General features: G+C 37.7%; 1 protein-coding gene across 5 annotated transcripts in view; it reads right to left on the bottom strand.

Moving 5' to 3' along the window:
- NCOA2 (nuclear receptor coactivator 2) overlaps positions 1 to 21,467 on the bottom strand; it is a 256,509-nt gene that overhangs the window by 36,926 nt on the left and 198,116 nt on the right. For all 5 annotated transcript variants that reach the window (XM_067553633.1, XM_067553632.1, XM_067553635.1 and 2 more), the window contains 5 exons: positions 19,853 to 21,122; positions 10,494 to 10,704; positions 6,315 to 6,521; positions 4,366 to 4,581; positions 3,469 to 3,598 (listed from right to left, as the gene is read on the bottom strand). In XM_067553633.1, coding sequence (XP_067409734.1) covers positions 3,469 to 3,598; positions 4,366 to 4,581; positions 6,315 to 6,521; positions 10,494 to 10,704; positions 19,853 to 21,122 — 2,034 coding nt within the window. The remainder of the gene's footprint in view (positions 1 to 3,468; positions 3,599 to 4,365; positions 4,582 to 6,314; positions 6,522 to 10,493; positions 10,705 to 19,852; positions 21,123 to 21,467) is intronic.

The following is a 21,467-nucleotide window of genomic DNA, read 5'->3' as shown; positions in this document are numbered from 1 at the left end:
ATAGATCTACACTATATGCTGAGCCTCTTGGCATATTCCTGACCATGCATCCAGCTTTGAGAAGACGTAGGAACCCTGTTAGCATTATGCTAGCTTCCATAATGAAAATATTATTTGCCAGTGGGAATCTAATCTCCATGCCAAAGTGAAAGCTAAGAGAAATACTGCCAGGCTACACATTGGAGAAGAAAACATATTCCAGGGGATATGACCACAGGTAATATTTTGCAACTGGATACCCATTCGCTCAGCAAAATAATAAAACACACTAAACAGCACACATATAGCATTTTACATCTTTCAAGCATTGCAGAAATATAAACATATTATTCACAGAGAGAAAATTACTAATATTCTCCCCACATGGAATTAGAAATAATTTTAGGGGTAAAATAATAGAAAAATCCTACAATCTTTATCCAAGCTAATATGAAACTCAACAGATGACCTTTAAAGAAAGCACTCTGACCTGGAAAATTTATCAATAGGAGTGGCCAACAAAAAAAATTGTGACTGGATATGAAAATATACGATGAGAAAACAAAAATAATTGTCAAAACTTTGAATATAAAACAACTGGAAATACTGATAATTCACATCTCTTTTGTGCAGATTGAAGCTAATGCTCAACTCTTATCTAAACAAATGTATTCTTTTCTGAATAATCAATTTTGTAACAAACTCTGATATATGACTCCTGATAATAATTAATGAAATTATTTTTAAAAGAAAACTCACTGCTTGCTTGACAAAAAACTAGCTGGCTTCTTTATTATGTAGACTGCAGATCACTATTTGTCCCAGATAACATACAATAATATAAAGATTGCGAAAGCTAATCCATCAAGAGATGATGCAAACAAGCCAATTCGATGAAAGGGGATCGACAAATAATGATGCAATAATAAACTATTTCCTAATTGCAATGTACAAAATAATTGTTCGACTTTTAGATCACTTGGAGAAAATAGAGCAAAAATTGTAGTTTACATAAAAGCTGGAGGGAAGTTAGATCTGCACTCAAATGCTAAATATATCCCATTATACCATAATGAAGCTTACAATATTTTACCTGAATGCAATTTCAATAGTAATCTATTGAAATTGAAGACAATTATTTTTCAGTTACTATGAAGGACTAATCTTTGTAGGCCTCAAACTGCCAGAGAAGTAAACTATGCAATGATTAGGCACGTTAGTGAGGGTACTCCACATCTTGCACAATTGGGTCCTTAGTTTGTAATCCCTGAGGGGCAAGGAGCCTGGGTGAAAACCTCTCTCCACTGAAGCCAATGGGAGTTTTGCCATTGACTTCAATAGAGCCAAGATATCATGCTCTGTCTTTATTGGGTTCTGTAAGGAGCCATGTATATCTACGTCACTATATAAGTAATGATGATCAGCCTTCTCCAGTCCTGATTCCAAAGTGGACGTTCTGGCCAGCACAAGTTTAAGGTCTGCACAGGACCCTGAACAGATAAATACATTAAAAATACATTTAAAATGTCTCTACCTCGAGGCACAAGTATTAAGAACACATGCTTTATCAATTTATTGTATTGTACCAGAACGGAAACAGGAAAATTCTGAATGCTTCGCACTGTGTATAATACATAGTAAAACACAAATCCCCTTCTAACAAAAACATATTTATCCTCTGATCCTAACTACAGCAATATTAGGCTACTGCTACATGCTTTACCTGGCTTTACATTATATGCATCCAGAAACTGAATTTAGTGTAAAATGCAAAAGCCTTCTTATTAAACTGTGTATCTTGCCATAAGTGTATCCAATCTGTATGTCATTATCTACACTGGCTGCTTATGGGTTTCCCAGTGGACCTTAAGGCATTGGTTCTGACTTATAAGGCTTAAATGTCTTGATTTGCCTAACCCAGAGGATGCCTCATATCTTGTGCCATACTGCCACGTTTTAGATCAGCAAAAGTCATCAAAGTGAAAGCCCGCAGGTAAGAACAGGAAAAGGCTGCTGGAAAGGCATTCTCTGGGGATCCCATGTTCTCAGAATTCACTTTCTTTTCTTGGTCCTGAATGGTCCCCAATCTATTGCCTTCAGGACATGCTGTAAAGTGCAGCTTTTCCCCTCCCTCTGACATATGCAAACAGGAGAAATGTGAGGGCAGGACTTTGTGGGAATAGAACTATTTTAGCTTATTTCCCTGGTTTGCTGGCCATATCCAATGGCACTGCTGCGATTTAGTTATTTTGGAGCACTATTTTTGATGCAAGTACTTTTAATTTATGTCAAAGGTGCATAGAGAATATGGAGACTAGCATCAGGAGAACTATTAGAAAAACATGAGAAAGTGGAAAAAGCATCAGGAAAGACTGGCACTAAGGCAGTCATTTAGTTACAAATCATCTTTTATGGCCAACCTTCAGCAAGAAACAAAACTTTTAGGGCGCACACATCAGACCGTTATATAGTCCCAGGCTACGTTCTTTTTTCTGCTTTCAAATCGTTCCTCAAAATTCACTTCTTTCAACTTGTTTTCATGCTGATTTCCTTTCCTGTGCTCCTCTCCCACCCTGCCCTACCTCAACTTCTATTTGAAAATATCCAGATTTATAAAATTAATTTAAAGGATTATTCAAATAATTTGTCCCTCCTTTACCTACCCTGTTTCTTTTATTTTCAACTGCATGTTCTATGTTTGTTTAACTTAAACTGTAAACCTTTTGGGGGCAGATAATGTGACTTTTAAAAAATCTATGTAAAGCCCCATGGACAATTATGGCACTACATGAAATTACAGTAACAAGTAAATGCAAACATATGAGTTTAATAGGTACCTATCAGACTGTAATTGTGCATTTAGTACTGCTGAAAACAGAATGAGGTAGTCAGAATAAGTGAGACAGGAGCTTTCAGTCTTGCTTCTTTTTTCCTCTCCTGCTCTTTACAGGATTCTAGTCTGATTAAAACCAATCAACCAACCAACCAACACCCTCCCCCAAGAAGTTTAAGGGTGACTTACACTAGAAAAAATAATACCCACATTAGAGCAATGGAAAGCAATGTTGTAGCTGCACTTGTGGTAAGCCATTAAAGTAAATGGGGCTCAGGCATCTTTTCCACCAGTCCACCTACTGGTTTTCATGATTTAATGATAAAAAATGCAGAATCCTATCTACATTAACACTTGCATTACTTCCACCTTCTGGTGCATCTGCACCATTGGTGGGAGTTGATGAAATATGCAGGCATCAATTCTTCCAGTGTACACATGGCCTAATCAGCAGAAGGAGTGATTGGAGGTAATGATGAGTCATGAATGCATATTGTAGGCATATAAATGTGCAACAAGCATAAGTCAACACTTTTGTTCCCTGAAAGCATGCAGTGCATACATTAAACAAGCATTTGTTCCCAGGAAGCTCATATAATGTGGACCTGTAAGTTTTCCTGTAGAATATGACCTTTTGATTTGCCACTAAGACTGACCTGTTCTGATTACTGAATGGTGCCTGATCTATAGGCAAGATGCTGTCTGGCCATGGTGCAGTCTGATTTGGAGGAGCTTGCTGTTGGTTGTATTGAGGTCCCCCCATATTCATCTCCAATTCAGATGGCCCTGAACAAGAAAAAACAATCAGACATTTGTGACAATGAAGGGCCCCTAGTTACTGTTGCTGCTTTCAAATGTTATATTTTCTTTGCGTGAACAAAAAATTCTCAGCATCTTCATTTGTGAAAAGGCATATTGCCAGTAGACCTTCTGTCTCAGTTTAATCATCATTCCAATTTAAGACCTCACTTTCTTCACGTTGCACTTTAATAATTTCAGAGCATCATGAAATTACTGGTCAATAAATCTCCCACTTTTTTTTATTTTTAGCATGTAACAAAAAAACAAGCAAAAACAAATTGAGGGGTATGGTATTACATCTGATGTGACATAACAAATGCAAATATGAACAAAGACTAGCCACACAGCATAAGTGGAAAAAAGATTAGCATTCTACATACAATCTGTATCCAAACGTACTTGCTTTAGTATTGATCTAGTACAAAAGAAATGCTAAAATATGTATTTTCTTTTAGAGTCTTATTTCTTCATAAACTAGAAAATCTTCCTACCCTATTGGTTTGGTCGCACATCTCTGTGCAGCTAAAGGAAGTCAGAAACTGTCCACATAGTGACAAACATTAAAATAAACACCTCATACAGGCTTTCTCCTTGTTAAATGGGATATTTCCACTGTACACTTTAGGGAGCATCTTACTTGCTCAACACAGTTTTAATTAAGTCTATAATTGAAGCTAGATGTCATCTTCTTCTATCTTATCATACAACCCAGTAACTACAAAGCGACGTATTACAATAAGGCACTGGCTTACCCATATTCATGACCTGAGACTGAAGCATCTGTCTTGGGCCTGGCTGGCTGCTGGGCCTCATAGGAATGCTGGCTGTTGGGTTACGTATCATGCCTCCTTGGATTGGCCTGTTCATGGCACTGGTTGTGGCAGCACAGGTTACCCTCACAGCAGAACCCTGGGCACCCCAGTCTCCAGATGGCATGGTGGGCCGAGGGGTATTACCACCAACCATTCCTGTAACAAATCCAAATACAATGAGACCCAGATGCAAGCCTTGAAAACATCTCCAAATATTCCTGTTGGTTGACTAGCTTAATTTTTCAAAGAAAAATGTACTAGTTTGTCAGGTTTTATTCAAAGCAAATTATATCTCAACTGCCTGTTCAGACGTGCAACTCTGCAGGCTTGTGCATTTTGCCGTTAGGAGATTGGTGATTACTACAGATTTCACATGAAGGTGACCCTTTTATCATTTCTGAAAAGCTGTTAAGCGTAAGTGTTCCCATATGTACTCCACAACAGGTGCTGCGGGCGTGTGGATAACCCTGACTTCCTTCCTCAGGAAATGAATCATGTTTGCTGGCATACATGTCAGCGATTTACTTTCCAAGTGCTGCATGAGAATGTGAAGATCTGGGCAACAACAAATTATTCATATACATTTATAAACTACAAAAATGTAATATTAATTCTTACTTAACACTTGTCTATTGAAAACTCTTGTTGTTCATAATCAGAACCCTTCCTAACTACAAGACTTACACAGACAAACCTGAACCAATAGATGATGCAGGGAAATTACTCACAGGAACTTTCCGATACTTGATGCAGTTCATTACGGTTATAATAGGGGAAGTCCTACTACAGCTACTGCAAACCACTAATATAATTTATTTACACTTGAAATGTATAGGCTTGGAGTACTGTACTACTGCGGTAATAAAAAACTAATACTTGTATAAATACAGCATTGGTAATCATTTCAATCCTGTATTAATATAGGAATTGTTAGCTTGGTTCAGATTGCTGGTTCTTCTAATCTGGTACTCTGAATCATCAGTGGCCAGTGCCTTCAGAGAAGTGGTAAAAAATAATAATCCACCAAGCCAATTGTGCAATGCAATATAATGAGAGAGGAAAGTCCCTTCCGGATCCCTGCAGGCAATCAGCTTTTTACCTGAACTATGAAATTTGCTTCAATATGCCTTCTCATTTTTTTTTTTTTTATTTAAACATCTACACAATTCTATCAGCTGAAACACATGGTGAACTTGCGCAAATGGCAGGAATATGGATGGCATGCTCTAACATGAATGAAAATAGACAAACTGACAGCACTAGAGACTGAAAATTCTATTTTTAATCATGGAATATATACAGTATGGGCAGCAATATCACCAGTATGCCTGAAGTTCGGTTTTGGAGATGCTACTTCTGTGATGGAGAGGACAGGTCATTCTCTGTGGACATTTAATTTTGGTCAAAAAGGTGCCCTTTTGCTGCAGACACACCAAACTATTAAAAAATGGACAGACACCACCAACTCATTTCACATAGACCACTGAAAACCAATTGGCTTCTTTTTCTTTTGGTTTCTACCAATTCTGGTGACATCTGAACCTGGAAAACTGATGTGAATCCAGTAAGCCTCTAAGTATCTCCACCCGAACCCTTTAGTTTCATGGCAAGTGAAGGCATGTATTCTTGTGCACTATTTAACCAACAAACATTTTGAAGAAGTCCAGAAATTAATGTGCCACTATGGTTTGCTGTTTTATCATAACTGTCCATTACATGGAAAATGTTGCAGATATTTAAGGTTTGCTGTTCAGGTTGTCCTTGATTAGGACTTTAGATGCATACGGGATGCATCTGCAACGATCCCTACCCTTGATTATGTTACATATAAATACATCCAATTAATTAAATAAGTTAACAAAAACAGAAACCAGTATTTGAATTCTTACCTGTGCTATTGTTCCCTAAAGTTCCTTGATTTCCTATCATCCCTTGGCTGCCCATCATTCCTGGCTGAGGTATCACTGAATATGGACTACTGTTTCTTATAGGTGGGAAAGGTCCTGGACCTGATGGGCTTTGCAACGTGATGTCAAGTGGTAAATTCTGGTTCGGTAATAACCTGCCCAGTTGCCCTGCCCGTGGGTTATTAAAAGCTAAACAGAGAGAGGAAAATGAAAAACAAAGTTATAAGAATAGAAACTTAACTTATAAAAATACACTCTTCAAACAGAGGGGTTGAGATATACAGTGTTGCATACACATATCACTGCATAGCTGTATTGGATATGCCCCATCCAGAAACGATTACAAAAAAATTCAAGGAACAATAGGTAGTGATTTGTATTTTTAAATAGTTTATGATGTAAATTTAAATAGTTTACTGAAGTACCAATATGTGTACTACCAGGTGATGTGTGCTCCACTGCCAGACCTTAGCCATAAAGGGGTTGTGGCTGAAAACAGAAATGCAGATGTCAACCTGCGGCAAAATTGCTATGGAATTCAGAGTTTGATAGGCTTCACAACTTTCCCCACATAAACCGTATCCCTGAAGAAGGCACCAAAATTGTGGATCACACTCTGGCAGTATCTGGTCATTTGCTGATAGTGTTACTATCCCTCCTTACATATATTATTTAAAATTTTTGCCATAAGTGAACATCTGTACTTTCAAGGTTCAGTAACAATTATTTCAGGCACAGGACTTAGTGCTCTACCACCAGTGACAACGAAATTACCAGGAAAGTAGTTTTCCTTAAGTTCACTTCTATCTACTTTAACAAATACAACTAAATTTCAAGACATTCCAAAACATTCTATTTCTTATTTAAAAAACAAAAACAAAAAACCAAACCAAAACAAAAAACTTACTTGCCCATTACCATCACCTTTTTGTGAATTAGTTCCTCTGCTGTGGCTAATTTTAAAAGATTTATTGCTTTAAAATCAGCCTCAACAGAGAAAAATGCATATAGGTTTTACTAGAAAGGTGAATGTCAAGTCTTAAAAACAAAGCAACTGAAGGACAGTTATTCTTTGAGAGAGCTTTAAATGGACAGCAACTGTTTCCCGGAATCTACTTAAGTGGTTCCCAGATGTGCTCTGTAGATCCTCTTGCCACTCACACGGTGCTGTCTTTTCTTTTCTTGTTACCTGCATCACTCATATACTGCTAAAAACACATTCAATATTTTCCTAAAATTATTTTTCCATATAAACATTTATGGCAATTGCCACAGTGATAGTCTCAGATAGTGGATGGCAAGGAAGTCATCCACAAAACAACTTCTCTATTTTGATGTGAACCACAATATAAGATACAAGAAAGCAAGGAAACTTCTTATTTACTCCAGATTGTAGTACAGACACCTCTGAATCTGAGAATTCAGATGAAGTATTATTAAGCTAGTTTAAAAACTCAGAAACATCTTTACTAAAGGTGTCTAACCTGTCTTTCCACTTCATTGTGTCATATGACAGGAACCACCTGCGTGAATTATTTTCTTTTGATTTTTTGAATTCCTTGCAGTAAACTCTTTTGTATAAACCTAAGCCGAGTCAAAACTTTGCACACTACCTCACTCCTGACCATCAGATCCTGAAATTCCATGCTTAACAAACAAACAATGTTTGGTCAGCAGAAAGACCGACCTTCCCTACTGATTTAAGATGGGTGTTGGTGGGCACCACGAAGTCTAACTCAGAACTGAGCCAAACCTGATTTCAGTAGCAAACTTAGGACACTTGCACTCTGAGTCAGCAAAAGCTTGCAGTAATGCAGAGGTGGAGAGAGTTGTTATGAATGCAGCTTTATAAGTAGCCAGTGATCCTAAAAAGGAAACACTGGCAGCCTAGAAGAAGGACAAGGTGGCTGAGGGAATGTGATCACATTTAGACTATATGGCCTATCGTTAGTCAGCCACAGGGAAAAGTTTTGATGGAATTTTCTTCCTGAAAAAAGTTGTAGCAATCAGGCAAATTCTAGTGGCTACAATCCATTTTTAAGAATAAGTATCAATATATATTTAAGTATTGTAACAAAAACCCTCAATAAAACATTACAGACAATTTCCAGAGTCTGAAAACAACTAAATGCTTTTATTAAATTAAAAACTCTTTTGGAATTGGATATGATTTAACACTAATTCTGTATTAGCTTTGTAGAAGTATATGGCTTGACAAAAAAGGGGAATCCATTCATTATTTCAGTGCACATGTAATTTTCCCTATGATACTTAAATTGCAAAACTAGGCAGATGATTCCATGAGACACTGATGCCAGAGCAGACTGGGGAGAAACCACATTTTGTGGTATTACTGGGTAAGGGAAACGGAGCTGCCCGGTTTACAAAACTACTTGCCAAAACCCAGTATAACTTTCTGGCTCACAACTGCTTTGCTGTTGTGCTACTTGAGAGTTCTGGAAACAGACTTCAAAAGTACAGATGGGATTATGTGTTTCCAAGGTTCCTTTCTGTAATTCAGTACACAGAAACACAGCTTAAAGTACAATTTTATTTACATTACAAAGTAGAATAAAATAAAGATAGTATCTAATGTTCCTGTGCATGAAACAACTTTGGTACTGTGTAAAGTTTGAGCAAGTCATGTCAAATACATGATTTGGCCCAAAGAAGAGCTGAAGGAAGTAGGATGTCAAAAGCAGGCTTGTTTACAATGACATTGAGGGGCTAACATCATAGCAAACAAACAAAAGATTAGAGGTCTTTGATTCTGGGTCCCCATCATGAGATATCTTAACTTCTGAAAATTTAAATCTTGGATGGGAGAACCTTCTGGAAATGAGCCACTAACCCTCCCTTTAAAAAGAAGTCAGGTGAGAGGAAGTAATGTCAGCTAAGGCAGACAGATAACTCATGAAAGCCAGGTGTTTGGACCACATGGGAGGTGACTGTCAGACCAGGTCTCACACAGAATTCTATTAAGACTCAGGAAGCACAAAGACTTTTCTTTGAATTATGTACTGCCTAGGATATTCTTCCTCCATTTACCAAAATGAGTATATTAAACATATACACCTCCGCTTAAACCACATCCACACTGTGACACACACTGACCCAAGGCAAAGCATTCACAAGTACAAACAAAATTTTAGTCTTAGCTCTAAAAAACTAAACAGGGAAAACATATTAATGTAAACTAAGAAATAAATCTGAAAATTTATTTCTTTGGCTTTTATCATGTAATATATCAAATTTAAATGTAAGGGGTCAGTACTATTACATATATATCTAGCTTTTAAAAAGAATGTAAAGAAAGTTTTGAAGGGTTAAAAATGTGAATTTACCTGAAGGGGGATGCCATTGGTCTTGAATAAATATGTGTTTAGAAAGTTTACAAAAGTCCACAAAACAGTCTCAGTTTATTAAATAAACGGATATTTTAATAGTATGTCTTAAAAAACTATATTTAGCGGGTATTTAGAGCCTGGCCAGTCTAAAAGGATAAATATTTAAGCAGGATTTAAAAAAAACCCCAAAAACCTACCCAGGTTTTTTCGATTACACTCTGGCCTTTCTTGCAGCAATTATTTTTCACAGACAGATAAACATTCCACTCACAACATGTAATTTCACTTATAGGGACATTGTCAACTTGAAATTGAGTCAATTAAAAACAATTGGTTCAAATCAGTTTAGGTATTTACCCTTGGTCAGAAGTCCTGTGGGCAATTTTGTGGTTTTAGAAGCACATTTTCCTACTCACTCTAATAAGCTTTTATTGTGAGAAACAGTAAAAACAACGATACTGAAAATTCTGTCTAATGTACAAAGTTAACAGGCTGAAAAAAAACAATTCTATTGTTATTGTTATATACAACAATAGCAGGTAAAGTATTTTCAGACAAAAGTGTGAATTTTATTTTTATTTTAAATTGAGCATCCCTTTAACCCTTCAACCGGTCACTTGACTTCCAGCACAGTACAATATTTTGGTTTCAATTGATCAGGACAGCAGATGGTGCTGTTGGGTAACAGCAGATCTGAAATAGCTAAACTGTCTATTTCACAGCCTGCCAGCCCCTGGGGCATCATTGCAAAACCTACATTTTCATCTGACAGTAATTTCACACACTTGCACGACCAGTTATAACACAAACTCACTGCTCTGTGAAATCCTCATTGGTGGTTTCTGGGTTCCAACAGACGTGCCAGGGCTGTTTTCACCTGTGAGCTGCATGAGGTCATTGATGATGGCTTGCTTGTCGACTGAACCAGCAGAAGCACCTGGCCGGGTATCTGGGAAAAGCTGTGGTAACTGACTATTCTGTAGATCATCCAGAATCTCCTCCAAGTTATCCAACTCACTGCCCGGCTGCAATGAAAAAACAGCAGTTTGTTCCCCATATGAAGAGTAGATAGGGTCCAATCATGGCTCTTAGAGCCAGTGGAGCACTGATAGGAGAGTGAATACCTGCAGCACCTGAGAGGCATTAGGTACTATCTCCAGGGAGCCTGCTGAAGCGAAGGAGGAGAGGGGGAGAACCTACTACACCTGTAGAAAAAGGGGAGGATCCTCAGATGCTCGCCGCACATAGCCAGTCAGCCCAACCATCCATGTTTGGGTTACTTTTCCCAACGCATAGGCAGTTATTATTTGGCACACACAGAGAGAGGATGCCGATTTGTGTGGATGTAACAAATACTCAATTCCTCACAATCATACTGCTACTCTTTTTATGACTTGACTAAAACACACTATAGAAAAATTACTTTATATTTGGCTAAAGAAATCCCTCAATATTCCTATTTTACTTGTTTAGTGTAAAAATAAAATACTGTCTATAAGCTAAATGTTACAGTTATGTAGAAATTAAATGGAATAGAAATCAGCAATAAAATAAAGTGCTGTGTATTAAACAACTGCTAATTAGTTACTAGATTCATGAGTCTATTTTGCCCTAATTATGCACACAACTCCCAATAATATCAGTGGGAATTACCTATCTGCAAGCAAGAAGAAAAGAGACCTTTAGCTAAATTAGACATCTACACCTGTAGTTCAGTTTACTCAAAAAACCTGCAGAAAATTAAAATCCAACAAACACAAAAGATGACCAGTGTGTTTTCCTTGGAGGTATCCATTTTCAGAAATTTTAGCACAGCTTAAATCCTTCTCCTCCATCTTTTTTAACTCTTTTTTTTTAACTCTAACTATAGAGTTAAAATTCTTTGCATACTGAAACTTCAAAAATTGTTAAAAATTATGACCTCCTATTCTAATATTTTAACCGTGGAAGACTTTACAATCTTTTGGATATGTTCTGTAACACAGCATGTATGTCAGGACCTTTCTTAGGCATTGTACAAACACAGAATACAGAAGCTGTCACAGCAAACACATGAAGGGTGGGCAATACAGAAACAACACCATATCACCACCCATCCATCCACTCACCCACAGCTTTTATATACAATTCTTAATGTAATATTCCCCCTTTACCATTCCTCCTCCATATTGTGAGCCTATACATTACTTATTGCTAGATTTCTTGTGAGTGAACCACAAAGTACTACCCTCTCCTCCTTCAGTTCCACCCAAAGCCTTAAAAATCAGTTCAAGGAGTATGATCCATACAAAACATGTGGTGTGAAAGGAGAAGTCGAATGTGGGAGATGTATACAGGAGTGTGGTCAATGCTGGCACTGGTGGCAGGGTTGAGTGGTTGGGGAGCAATGTGATAAGAGAGGGTATATTAGAAAAGGAGGCAAAGCTCTGAAGAACCTTGAAAGCGTGAATAAGAAGCTTGAACTTGTTATGGATGAAGTTGATGAAGAGATACAAATATGGGGGTGCTATGTCCCAACAGGCAGGCAAGGAAGATGACTTCAGAAGCTGCATTTTATATGAATTTAAGGACATGGAGGAGAAGGTTCTAAGAGTCATGAAGGAAGCTATGATGGGCATCATAAATATCAGAAGGATGCTTCAGTACTATTTTGGGGAATTAAGACACCTGGCCTTCATTAAATCAAATTTGTGTTAATAAGGGGGGAAGTTTGGCAGGTGTAAGTTGTATTTTTGTTCTTTTTACACTCTGGCTACTATGATTCTGGATTATACAACAGGCATTAAAAAAAGCTAAGGACGAAAACATTGGACTCAAACTACTCACAAAATATCACTCTTCCCTAGAAGATACTTCATTTCCCCTCAGGAAGTGGCAACTTTATACCTCATAAAAAAAGGCCAAATAAAAGGAAGGAAGGAAGGTCACAAGTGAAGAAATTGGCACAAAAATCTTTAATTGGACAATTTTCATGGGATTTCTCATTGATTTTAATTCTGTACTCAATTTACATCCTTAGTGGCCTAATTTAAACTTTAGGTAGGTACAAGGCACACCTTAAACTCCCTATGTAACAACTATTTGTCAATATTTCAAAAGTGCTGTTCCTGATACAACTTAGACAATCACAAGATAATCAGACTATATACACAAAACCTATCTTTTCAACAAAGCAATAATACTAAATTCTACAAAGTACTAACTCAGTCATGCTTAAAAATGGCCACATTATTTTACAAAGCATCTTTCCAGAAAGTACTGTATGGATGAACATTGTTCCAAAGCTGAAGTTAACTTTGTTTTTATAAATTCCACTAAAAGTAATATTCTTTTTAAAAATAGGTTCTATTTCATCTTTAGCGTTTAAATGGTTTCAAAATACATTGGTATATAAGTACTACTGTGTCAAATTTAACCCCCGCTAAATCCTTCCATTTATCTTAATAGGATTTAGGTCAGGCCCTAAATATTTCATAGTGAAAGTTTTTGTGGTTCCCTTCTTTTCTGCCAAGGGCAACAAGGACAGGTTGCATTTCTTCTCATCATTCATGAGGTCAATGTCATACTTCCCCAATAATCATCATCTGAAAGCAGCCAGTGGTGGACTTTTTTAAAAATTGAAATTTTCATGTTGGGAGGAACTTTAAAATATATTCTTCCTTAAAACCATAAAGATGACTATTTATTCATTGTTTATTTAGTGTAGACAACATGCTCAGTACTGTACAACATGCAAAAAATAAAAAGTCTCTGTCCCAAACGGGTTATAAGTTAAAAGACTCAGAGAAGACAAACGGGGGAGTGAGGAGATACGAAGGGAAGGGATGAGTGAGGAGATGTAAAGGGATGTGGGGGATGAATTAGGGGTTTTCCCATTCGTTACTGTAACAAACTCATTCCTAAGGACACGAATGCTTATAATGCTCTTTTGGTTAGACTAAACCAGTGGTTCTCAACCAGGAGTATGCATACCTCTGGTGGTACACAGAGGTCTTCGAGGAAGTGTATTAACTTATCTAGATATTTGCCTAGTTTTACAACAGGGTACATAAAAAGCACTGGTGAAGTTAGTACAAACTAAAATTTCATACAGATAAAATGAGAAAATAAGCAATTTTTCAGTAATAGTGTGCTGTGTGACACCTTTGTATTTTTAGGTCTGATTTTGTAAGCAAGTAGTTTTTATGAGAGCTGAAACTTGGGATGCACAAGATAAATCAGACTCTTGAAAGGGGTACAGTAGTCTGGAAAGGTTGAGAACCACTGGGCTATACAAGCCAGGCTCTTTGTCTCCTCTCATAAGTTAGAGTTTACATTTCTTGGGTAATCCTAGTAGCTTTTCTCTGCACCTATTCCAGTTTGAATTCATCTTTCTTAAACAGGGGGACCAGAACTGCACACAGTATTCCAGATCAGGTCTCTACTGGAAATTCCTCACCTGATGCTCTTATTCAGATGATCATAAACCTCCTTAAACTACGGCAAACTATGGCCACTTTCTTCTGAATGACAGCATCCACGCAGAGGTTTAATGCACTTTAACTCATGCACATTAATGTCAGAGCTTTAGTTAATTTTCTTAAATTTCCTGAATGTCCCATGTAGACAAGACCCCGAAGACATAACACACCTCTGGGCTTGTCAGCATTCTAAGGCTTAGGACTAAAAGCTTAATGTGTATTTACTGTATTTTTTTCCTGTTATCTTTTAATCTCATTTCCTACTTACAAAAGCCACTGCATGAGAAAATAAATATTTGGGTTTGCTCTCTCACACTATCTCCTCCATTGTTTGATCTTCTTGGTTTGCCATGAAGTCATAATGTAAAATTTGTGGTAACACAATCATTTACATAGGAACAGATTAGGTCATAGGCCTATAATGATGACAACAGCAGGACCAAGCAGGAAGAGAAGCATGTCTTTGTATGCTGCCATTGAAGAGATTTAGGTTTCACGGAGGGTCTTCTCAGATCACAAGAAAATAGTAGTGATACATTCTTCCATATTGATACTGTGATGGCATCTCCGCATTGTGACAGGGTCACAAAAGTATAGCATTGGCACCACTTGTCCTTTAACCCTCAAATCCTATGTCAGGTTTGACATCTTCTCTCTTTCTAGTGGTGCTATAGCAATTTGTTTAGACCTAATCTCTTATCATTCACATCCTACCAGAATAATGACCTTAAGTAGGCTGGAAATAGGTTTTCAAAGCCCTAAGTAATAGGTTTCAGAGAGAAGAGGTTCCCCTTTAAAGGTTTAACAGCATTTGAAACAGAAGCAAATGTTCTTCAGTTGCAGAGAGAAAGAAGAAGGAGGGTTTTGGTTAAGAAACAGGACTGGGATCCAGAAGATCTGGGTTCATTTCCTGGCCCAGCCATGGACTTCCTGTGTGATCCAGGGCAGTGGTTCTCAACCAGGGATATGTGTACTCTTGGGGGTATGCAGAGGTCTTCCAGTGGGTACATCAATTCATCTAGATATTTGCCTAGTTTTACCATAGGCTACACAAAAAGCACGATGGAAGTCAGTACAAACTAAAATTTCATACAGACAAAATGGGAAAGCCATTTTTCAGCAACAGTGTGCTGTGACACTTTTGTATTTTTATGTCTGATTTTGTAAGCAAGTAGTTTTTAACTGAGGTGAAAGTTGGGGTAGGCAAGACAAATCAGACTCCTGAAACGGATACAGTACTCTGGAAAGGTTGAGAACCACTGAACTAGGGTAAGTCACTTACTCATTTTGTGTCTTGTGATGGTCAATTTGTTAATGTTTGTGAGGTTCCTGATACTAGCGATGGAGACTACGTAAGTACAATACGTATATAAACACACAGACATATCATTGTGGTTAATTAGTATATGTAGTGAGAGGGAGATAATGTGTCCCACTAATTTAAGTAGGGGATATCAGATCAGTTGAACTGGGTTCTATTCCCTACTCTGTATGCCTGTGGTTTACTGTGTGACTTTGGATATGCCACTTCACACCTGTGTACCTCAATTTCTTCTTTTCAAAGGATATGTCATGAAAGGTGTTATATAAGTGCAAAGCACTCAAAACCATATTTGAAGATCTGTGCATATTTGCATATTTAGTTGCATAGCAAGTAGGCATTACCTGATTACTCTATTTTTTCAGGGCTCATCAAAGATTTGTAACGAAGTTTTAGACACACATACAGATGTCATTACCAACTATTTAACTTCTTTGTAGCATTTTAATCATTGTCTTCAGATTATTGAGGGACTCTATAAACTAAATATGAAACAAACACCAAAGCGGATTTTGAAAAATTTAGTGATATATAAGATATAAACAAAATCTATTTAATACATTATTTCAGTTCTATTAATATAGCTAATCAAATTGTTTCTTTTTTATCAAGGATTACGGAAATATTGCTCATATTTGTACAACATTTCTAGTTATAGCCAGTTTTCATTTTCATGGAAAAGTGTTCATACTTTGACATCTGTAAAATTTTAAACTTTAGGTCATCTACACAGTAGGTATACTCTACAGCTCTTAGAACTGTCAGGATATTTTCTGTTTACATTGCTCCAGATCTGGACCTTCACTTAGCATACTGTTCGTCTGTGTCTTATTTAATACCAGAAACTGTAGAATAGTATGAGCACTTATGCTACTCAGTAACGATGATGATGTCTTTATGAAAACCTTTCGTTTTAGAAAGCAAGTCTTCCTTTCTCACTCACTTCCCATAATTGCTTAAATTGGAATTGCAGGCCATTTAATAGTGTATCGGGAAGATAATCATCATCACACTGAGGGGGGAAAAATGGTATACAGACTCTGGAAATATTCTCCACTATTTGAGAAAGATTTCCTGTCAGCTGCTGGGCTCAATAGAAGTATATGTTTAAACACACTACCTAGAAGAATGCTATTTTTAGTATGGTGGTACACTTCAAAGCATTTCCTGTTCAGAAAGTGTTACACCAAAAATAAAAGGAGAAAATGTAATGGCTCTTTTTGCATCAGAACAAAGACTCCCCCTTACACAGAATACATTACATATGGGTTAGTTAAAACTTCCAGTGAGACTGTACACTGAAATGACTAATTATTTAAAAATACAACATCCCTTTCGGAGGGAAAGGCTTAAATAAACCTGCACAGTAGGTAACACAAGCACAAAGTTAGTTTTTATATAAAGGAGGAAGAAGAGGGGGAGGGAAAGGACACAGGAGGATGGAAGAATTTAGAACAAGAATCTGTGTCCTAGTCTTGTATTAAATCGTTCCAGCTTTGATCTAAATTTAGGTAATGAGTGCTTCCTGTGGGAAACTGTTTTCCAAAGCTGAAAAGTTTTTGATGCTAAAATATTTTCAGCGATTTTATAATTGGGGTAAAGTGGTTATTTATACAGGGTACTGGCTTTCAATTAGATAAATGCTTCCATTATTCTATACCTCATCACCATTGCCTTTCCTATTCAATGTTGGATTTCTCTTGGTTATTCTAGTCAAGGTTTCACACAGTCTTAAGTAAGGTTTTGAAATGATCTTTTCTTAAAAAATATATTCAGGGATTCAGCCTTCTTACAAAACAACTGCTGCCTTTTAGGATATTTTTGACATCTCCTTACTTGCCACGCAACTAAACTTCAGTACTGCCAACTCTCATATAAAAAAAAAAAAAATTGAGTCTTGCACCATTTGGTATTTTCTTTACAGCCTCAGATCTGGTTTATGTGAACTGAGAACCTCAAATTTCATTATTAAAAAGCAACAACAACAAAAACTCCCCCGTTTCTAGCCCAATGGTTGTGGTGAAGAGAGCCTGAAAACAAGAATACTGTAAGCTGAAAAACCAAAAGGCAAAGAAAAAAAAATCCAAAATTTATTATTTTTAAAAGTCTCATGAGTTTTTGGGGCCTGACATATTTTGAATGCTTGAGATTGGCAATATTGAAACTTAAACTTCTTCATGGAAAGTTAGCATACTTACACATTTAAATTTAGTGGCTGGATCCCTAGCACAAGTCTCTAAGCAATTTCCTCTCCACAAAATGTGTATGTTCACAACGGTATATTAAATTGAAAATTTTAATTACTGTAAAGGAGAGCAACCAGGAGCCATGACAGTAACCTATTGCCTCTTTTAAGAGCACCAGGCATAAATACTCAAATAATTCTTCCAGCAAGTACCAGGTTGTATATTCTTGTGCTAGTTGAAACTTATAGGGCCAAACTGGGCTCTTGGTTACATCCCAATGTAAATCTGACATAATTCCAATGACTTCAGTAAATATCTCTAGATTTCCCCTGAGATAACTAAAGAACTGAATTTAGTTCGGTACATTTAAAATGGTTTATTGTTGTCAGTTTGATTTTAACATTCTGCACATCCATGATTTTTCTAACCTAATGAAGTATTAAGTTCTCAATTAGAATCCGATTGCTCTCTCTTCTAGCTATATTTAAGGCATTACAGAATATTAGCTGTATAGAGAACTGTATTAACATCCAGGCCTGAGGATTAATCACTAAAGAAATTAGTATAATTTGGCTCAGTTTCCTTCATGAAGTATACGAAGGATTGAAAAATTACAGTCACCCCTAAGGGATGGTAGCAGGTGTCAAGACTTATCAAAGCAAAAGAAATAAAGGCAGCTTAGAAAATGCTTAGTTGTGTGTGCTCTGAACAGTGGGATGGTGCTCTGCTATAATAGTATGCTTGGCCCCTGTGTTCCATGATTATTACCATCGCTCAATAACTGCCTATTGGTTAGAATCTACTGACACAGCAGACGGTGTGCAGTGGTTTAGGGTTTAGGACATGTTGTCTATCCCCCGGCCAGAACCAAAATCAGAAGGGAAATGGTGGAACAGAATTCTCCACAAAAAATAAACGAGCAAGCAAACAGGCAAACCCACACCTAAGAAGCAAGTCAAAAACGCACAATATTTTAAAGAAAGACATAGGTTTCAGAGAATCATGCATGTCTACATAATTTCTTAACTGATCATGATTTACAGAATAAGCATTGAGGCACAAAGCATTGCCTTGGGATTAATGACCAGCCAGCAGAGCTGATGGCATAGGCTAAAGCTATGGTTCATTAACGCTAGCTAGTCATTAATTCCCCGGGAAATGCCCTGTGCCAGAGCTGTGATTGAGATAACCCATTCTTAAAATAAATAAATAAATGAGTAAATAAACAAACAAACCCTATTAAAGGGGTTTACTTTTCTGTGCAGTGTCATTATTTCTGCAGAACGATGAAAACAGAATGATTCTGACAGACACTGCTGCCACTATACAGGATATTTCTGGGAAGAGAATCGCATACAGAAGCCAATCTGTTTTGTACAGATCCACATAATTTACTCGCAGGTATTTTTATCTGGGCTAAGTAGCACTCTGGAACCCTGATCAGGATTGGACACCTTGCTGTGCTAGGCACTATGCATACACAAGAAGACAGGGTCACTGCCTTGAGAAACGTACAATGGTAAAGGATCTGGTGGTTGAATTTTGGAGTTTTTTTGAATTAAAAACTAATGAGGTGGAACACAGAAAGTCCTTTTGTTTTGTCTCCCATCTACAGGTCACATTCAGTACAAGCAACAGCAAGGCAAAGTCTGAATCAGCCCTGCAAACAACAAAAGTCCTTCGGAAAGCATCATACTAGATGCTAAATAAGCATGTTCTAAGAATTAACCCAAGGTACCATAGTGTCCCCCTATTCTAAGTACAGATGGAAAACCTTTTTAGTGCAGCGTCATTATTTCTGCAGAGCACTTCAGGTATCAGAGAACCTCAGCTAGCAGTATGTGGTAAAATGTTTGCAAATGTTGACTTTTGAATGGTCACTGATGTAGTTCTGTCTACTTGCTATCCAGCCTCTCTTGGACATTTCTAGGACATTATTCACCCCACTGGTCTGTTTTCTCTAGAAGAGTGATGGGCACAACCCACTAACCCACTAGGGTAAAGATCACCATTTGGAGCCCAGACTGGAACTCAGAAAAAAAATGCTTTATCTACTGAGCTACTGACATTGTCAAGAGTCGCACACTCTCAGTGGAGCTCTGAAAAGGGTGGAGAGGGAAGAAGTGCTAGATTAGAACATCTGATTTACACAAAAACATCACCCTTGGAGGAATGAATAATCAAATTTATCCACGAGATTTCTTACCTGTTCATTAGGCTCAAAGCGTGTTTCCTCCTTTTCTGTCTTCATAGCAATTAACTTTGTGCTACTGGAAGGGTCTGTTTGACTGTCCAGCCGCTCCAGTTTTGGGGTTATGTCTGGTAAGCCAATATCTTTAGTATCATCTTTATCCAGCAAGTAACGAAGTAGTGCATTTTCTTTCTTCTTGGGACTCACCGGTTCCTGTTTAACAGTCACCTCTGAACCAGGAGCTGTGCTATTGGACTCCTGGTTCAGTTCTTTGCCTGTGGCCTCTGCTGTAAGCTTGGCCAAGTCTACAGGAGAACTGCTGTCCTGCAAGAGTCTGTGCAAAATTTTATGCTTCTCCTTGAGCGAGGTTCCATGTGCTGAACCAGAACCAGATAAGCCTCCGGAGGAGTCCTTGTTAGCATCTCCCATAGTATTTGACAAGGGTGAAGGCTCCATCTGATCAGATTTGGTGGTCAGCAGCTGTAAGAGCTTTGTCTGGTTTTTGCCATCATGCAGTCTGTTTTGGCCATCAGGCCTCTCACCACTGATAACCTGGGGCACATTGTTATCATTACTGTCTTTCTGTTCTCCTGAATGGCAGTTGCTCTCGGCTTGTCCAGTTGTACCTTCTGATTGCTCCCCATAAAGTCCAAAACAGTCTTTAGAGTCCAGGCTTCCCATCTTATTCAGCTGGGGAGGATTTATATTAACAGGGGAATTTTGTAAATTACCCATTTTTAGGTCAGGTGAAGCCAACGATGACCCTAGAGAAACTCCATGACCCTCACTGAGGGCTTGAAGAGCATTTAGGGAACTGTTGGTGTAACTATGGCTATTTCCTGTGCTGCTGCAAACTCCCACAGGTGAATGCAAGCTTCCTGCAGGGGAAAACTGACTGGGTGGAATTCTAGGACTTCCTACCACTCCAGGACTCACACGATGCCTTGGGGAAAGCATAGAGTTTGGCTGCCCTGGGTTCATGCCAGGGCTGCTTTGTGAGGGACTATTCATTTTTAGTGCATAGTTACTACCCTGAGGAGTGGATGCTTGTATGCTTGACACATGGTTCATTCCCCCTGAACCACTAAACCTGCCTGCTGGCATGCCCATTTGTTCCTTTGGGCCATTTATGGCAAAATTTATATTGCTACTGATGGTCATATCCTGACCTGGGTTCCCACTACACATGGCCTGATGGGCAGGACTACTGGAGCTAATTGGGTTCAATGTCTTCCCCATTGCTTGTCCAGTCAAATCCTGATTCATTCCACAGACACTCTGCTCTCTGTACCAGGAGGGGAAAAAAACAACAGTCTATTAGTGAAAATGAAAGGGATCTTACAAGCTGCAATTGCATTTTAAAATCTCTTTTAAAAATATGAGAACAGACTTGCAATTAAAAAACGAAGATAATGCTTTTTGACAAAAGCCATCTGCAATTACCAGCATGGCTACACATGCATAGTTTTCAATGAACAACTACAGTAGCTTATTAATACATCTGTGTTTTTTTTTTAAAAATTGCACCTCACTTAATTTACAATTGATAAAAGTAGATAGACTATAATTACAATCTCTCTCTATACCCAATATATCTCTTCTCTCAATACAGCATGAGTTACCTTCCATA

This window comes from Emydura macquarii, unplaced genomic scaffold, assembly GCF_026122565.2.
Source record: "Emydura macquarii macquarii isolate MOO-44397 ecotype Brisbane River unplaced genomic scaffold, CSIRO-AGI_Emac_v2 contig_1477, whole genome shotgun sequence".
In the NCBI taxonomy this organism is placed as follows: Eukaryota; Metazoa; Chordata; order Testudines; family Chelidae; genus Emydura; species Emydura macquarii.
Note: the sequence above shows the minus strand (reverse complement) of the source record. Positions and strands in the feature narration are given on the sequence as shown.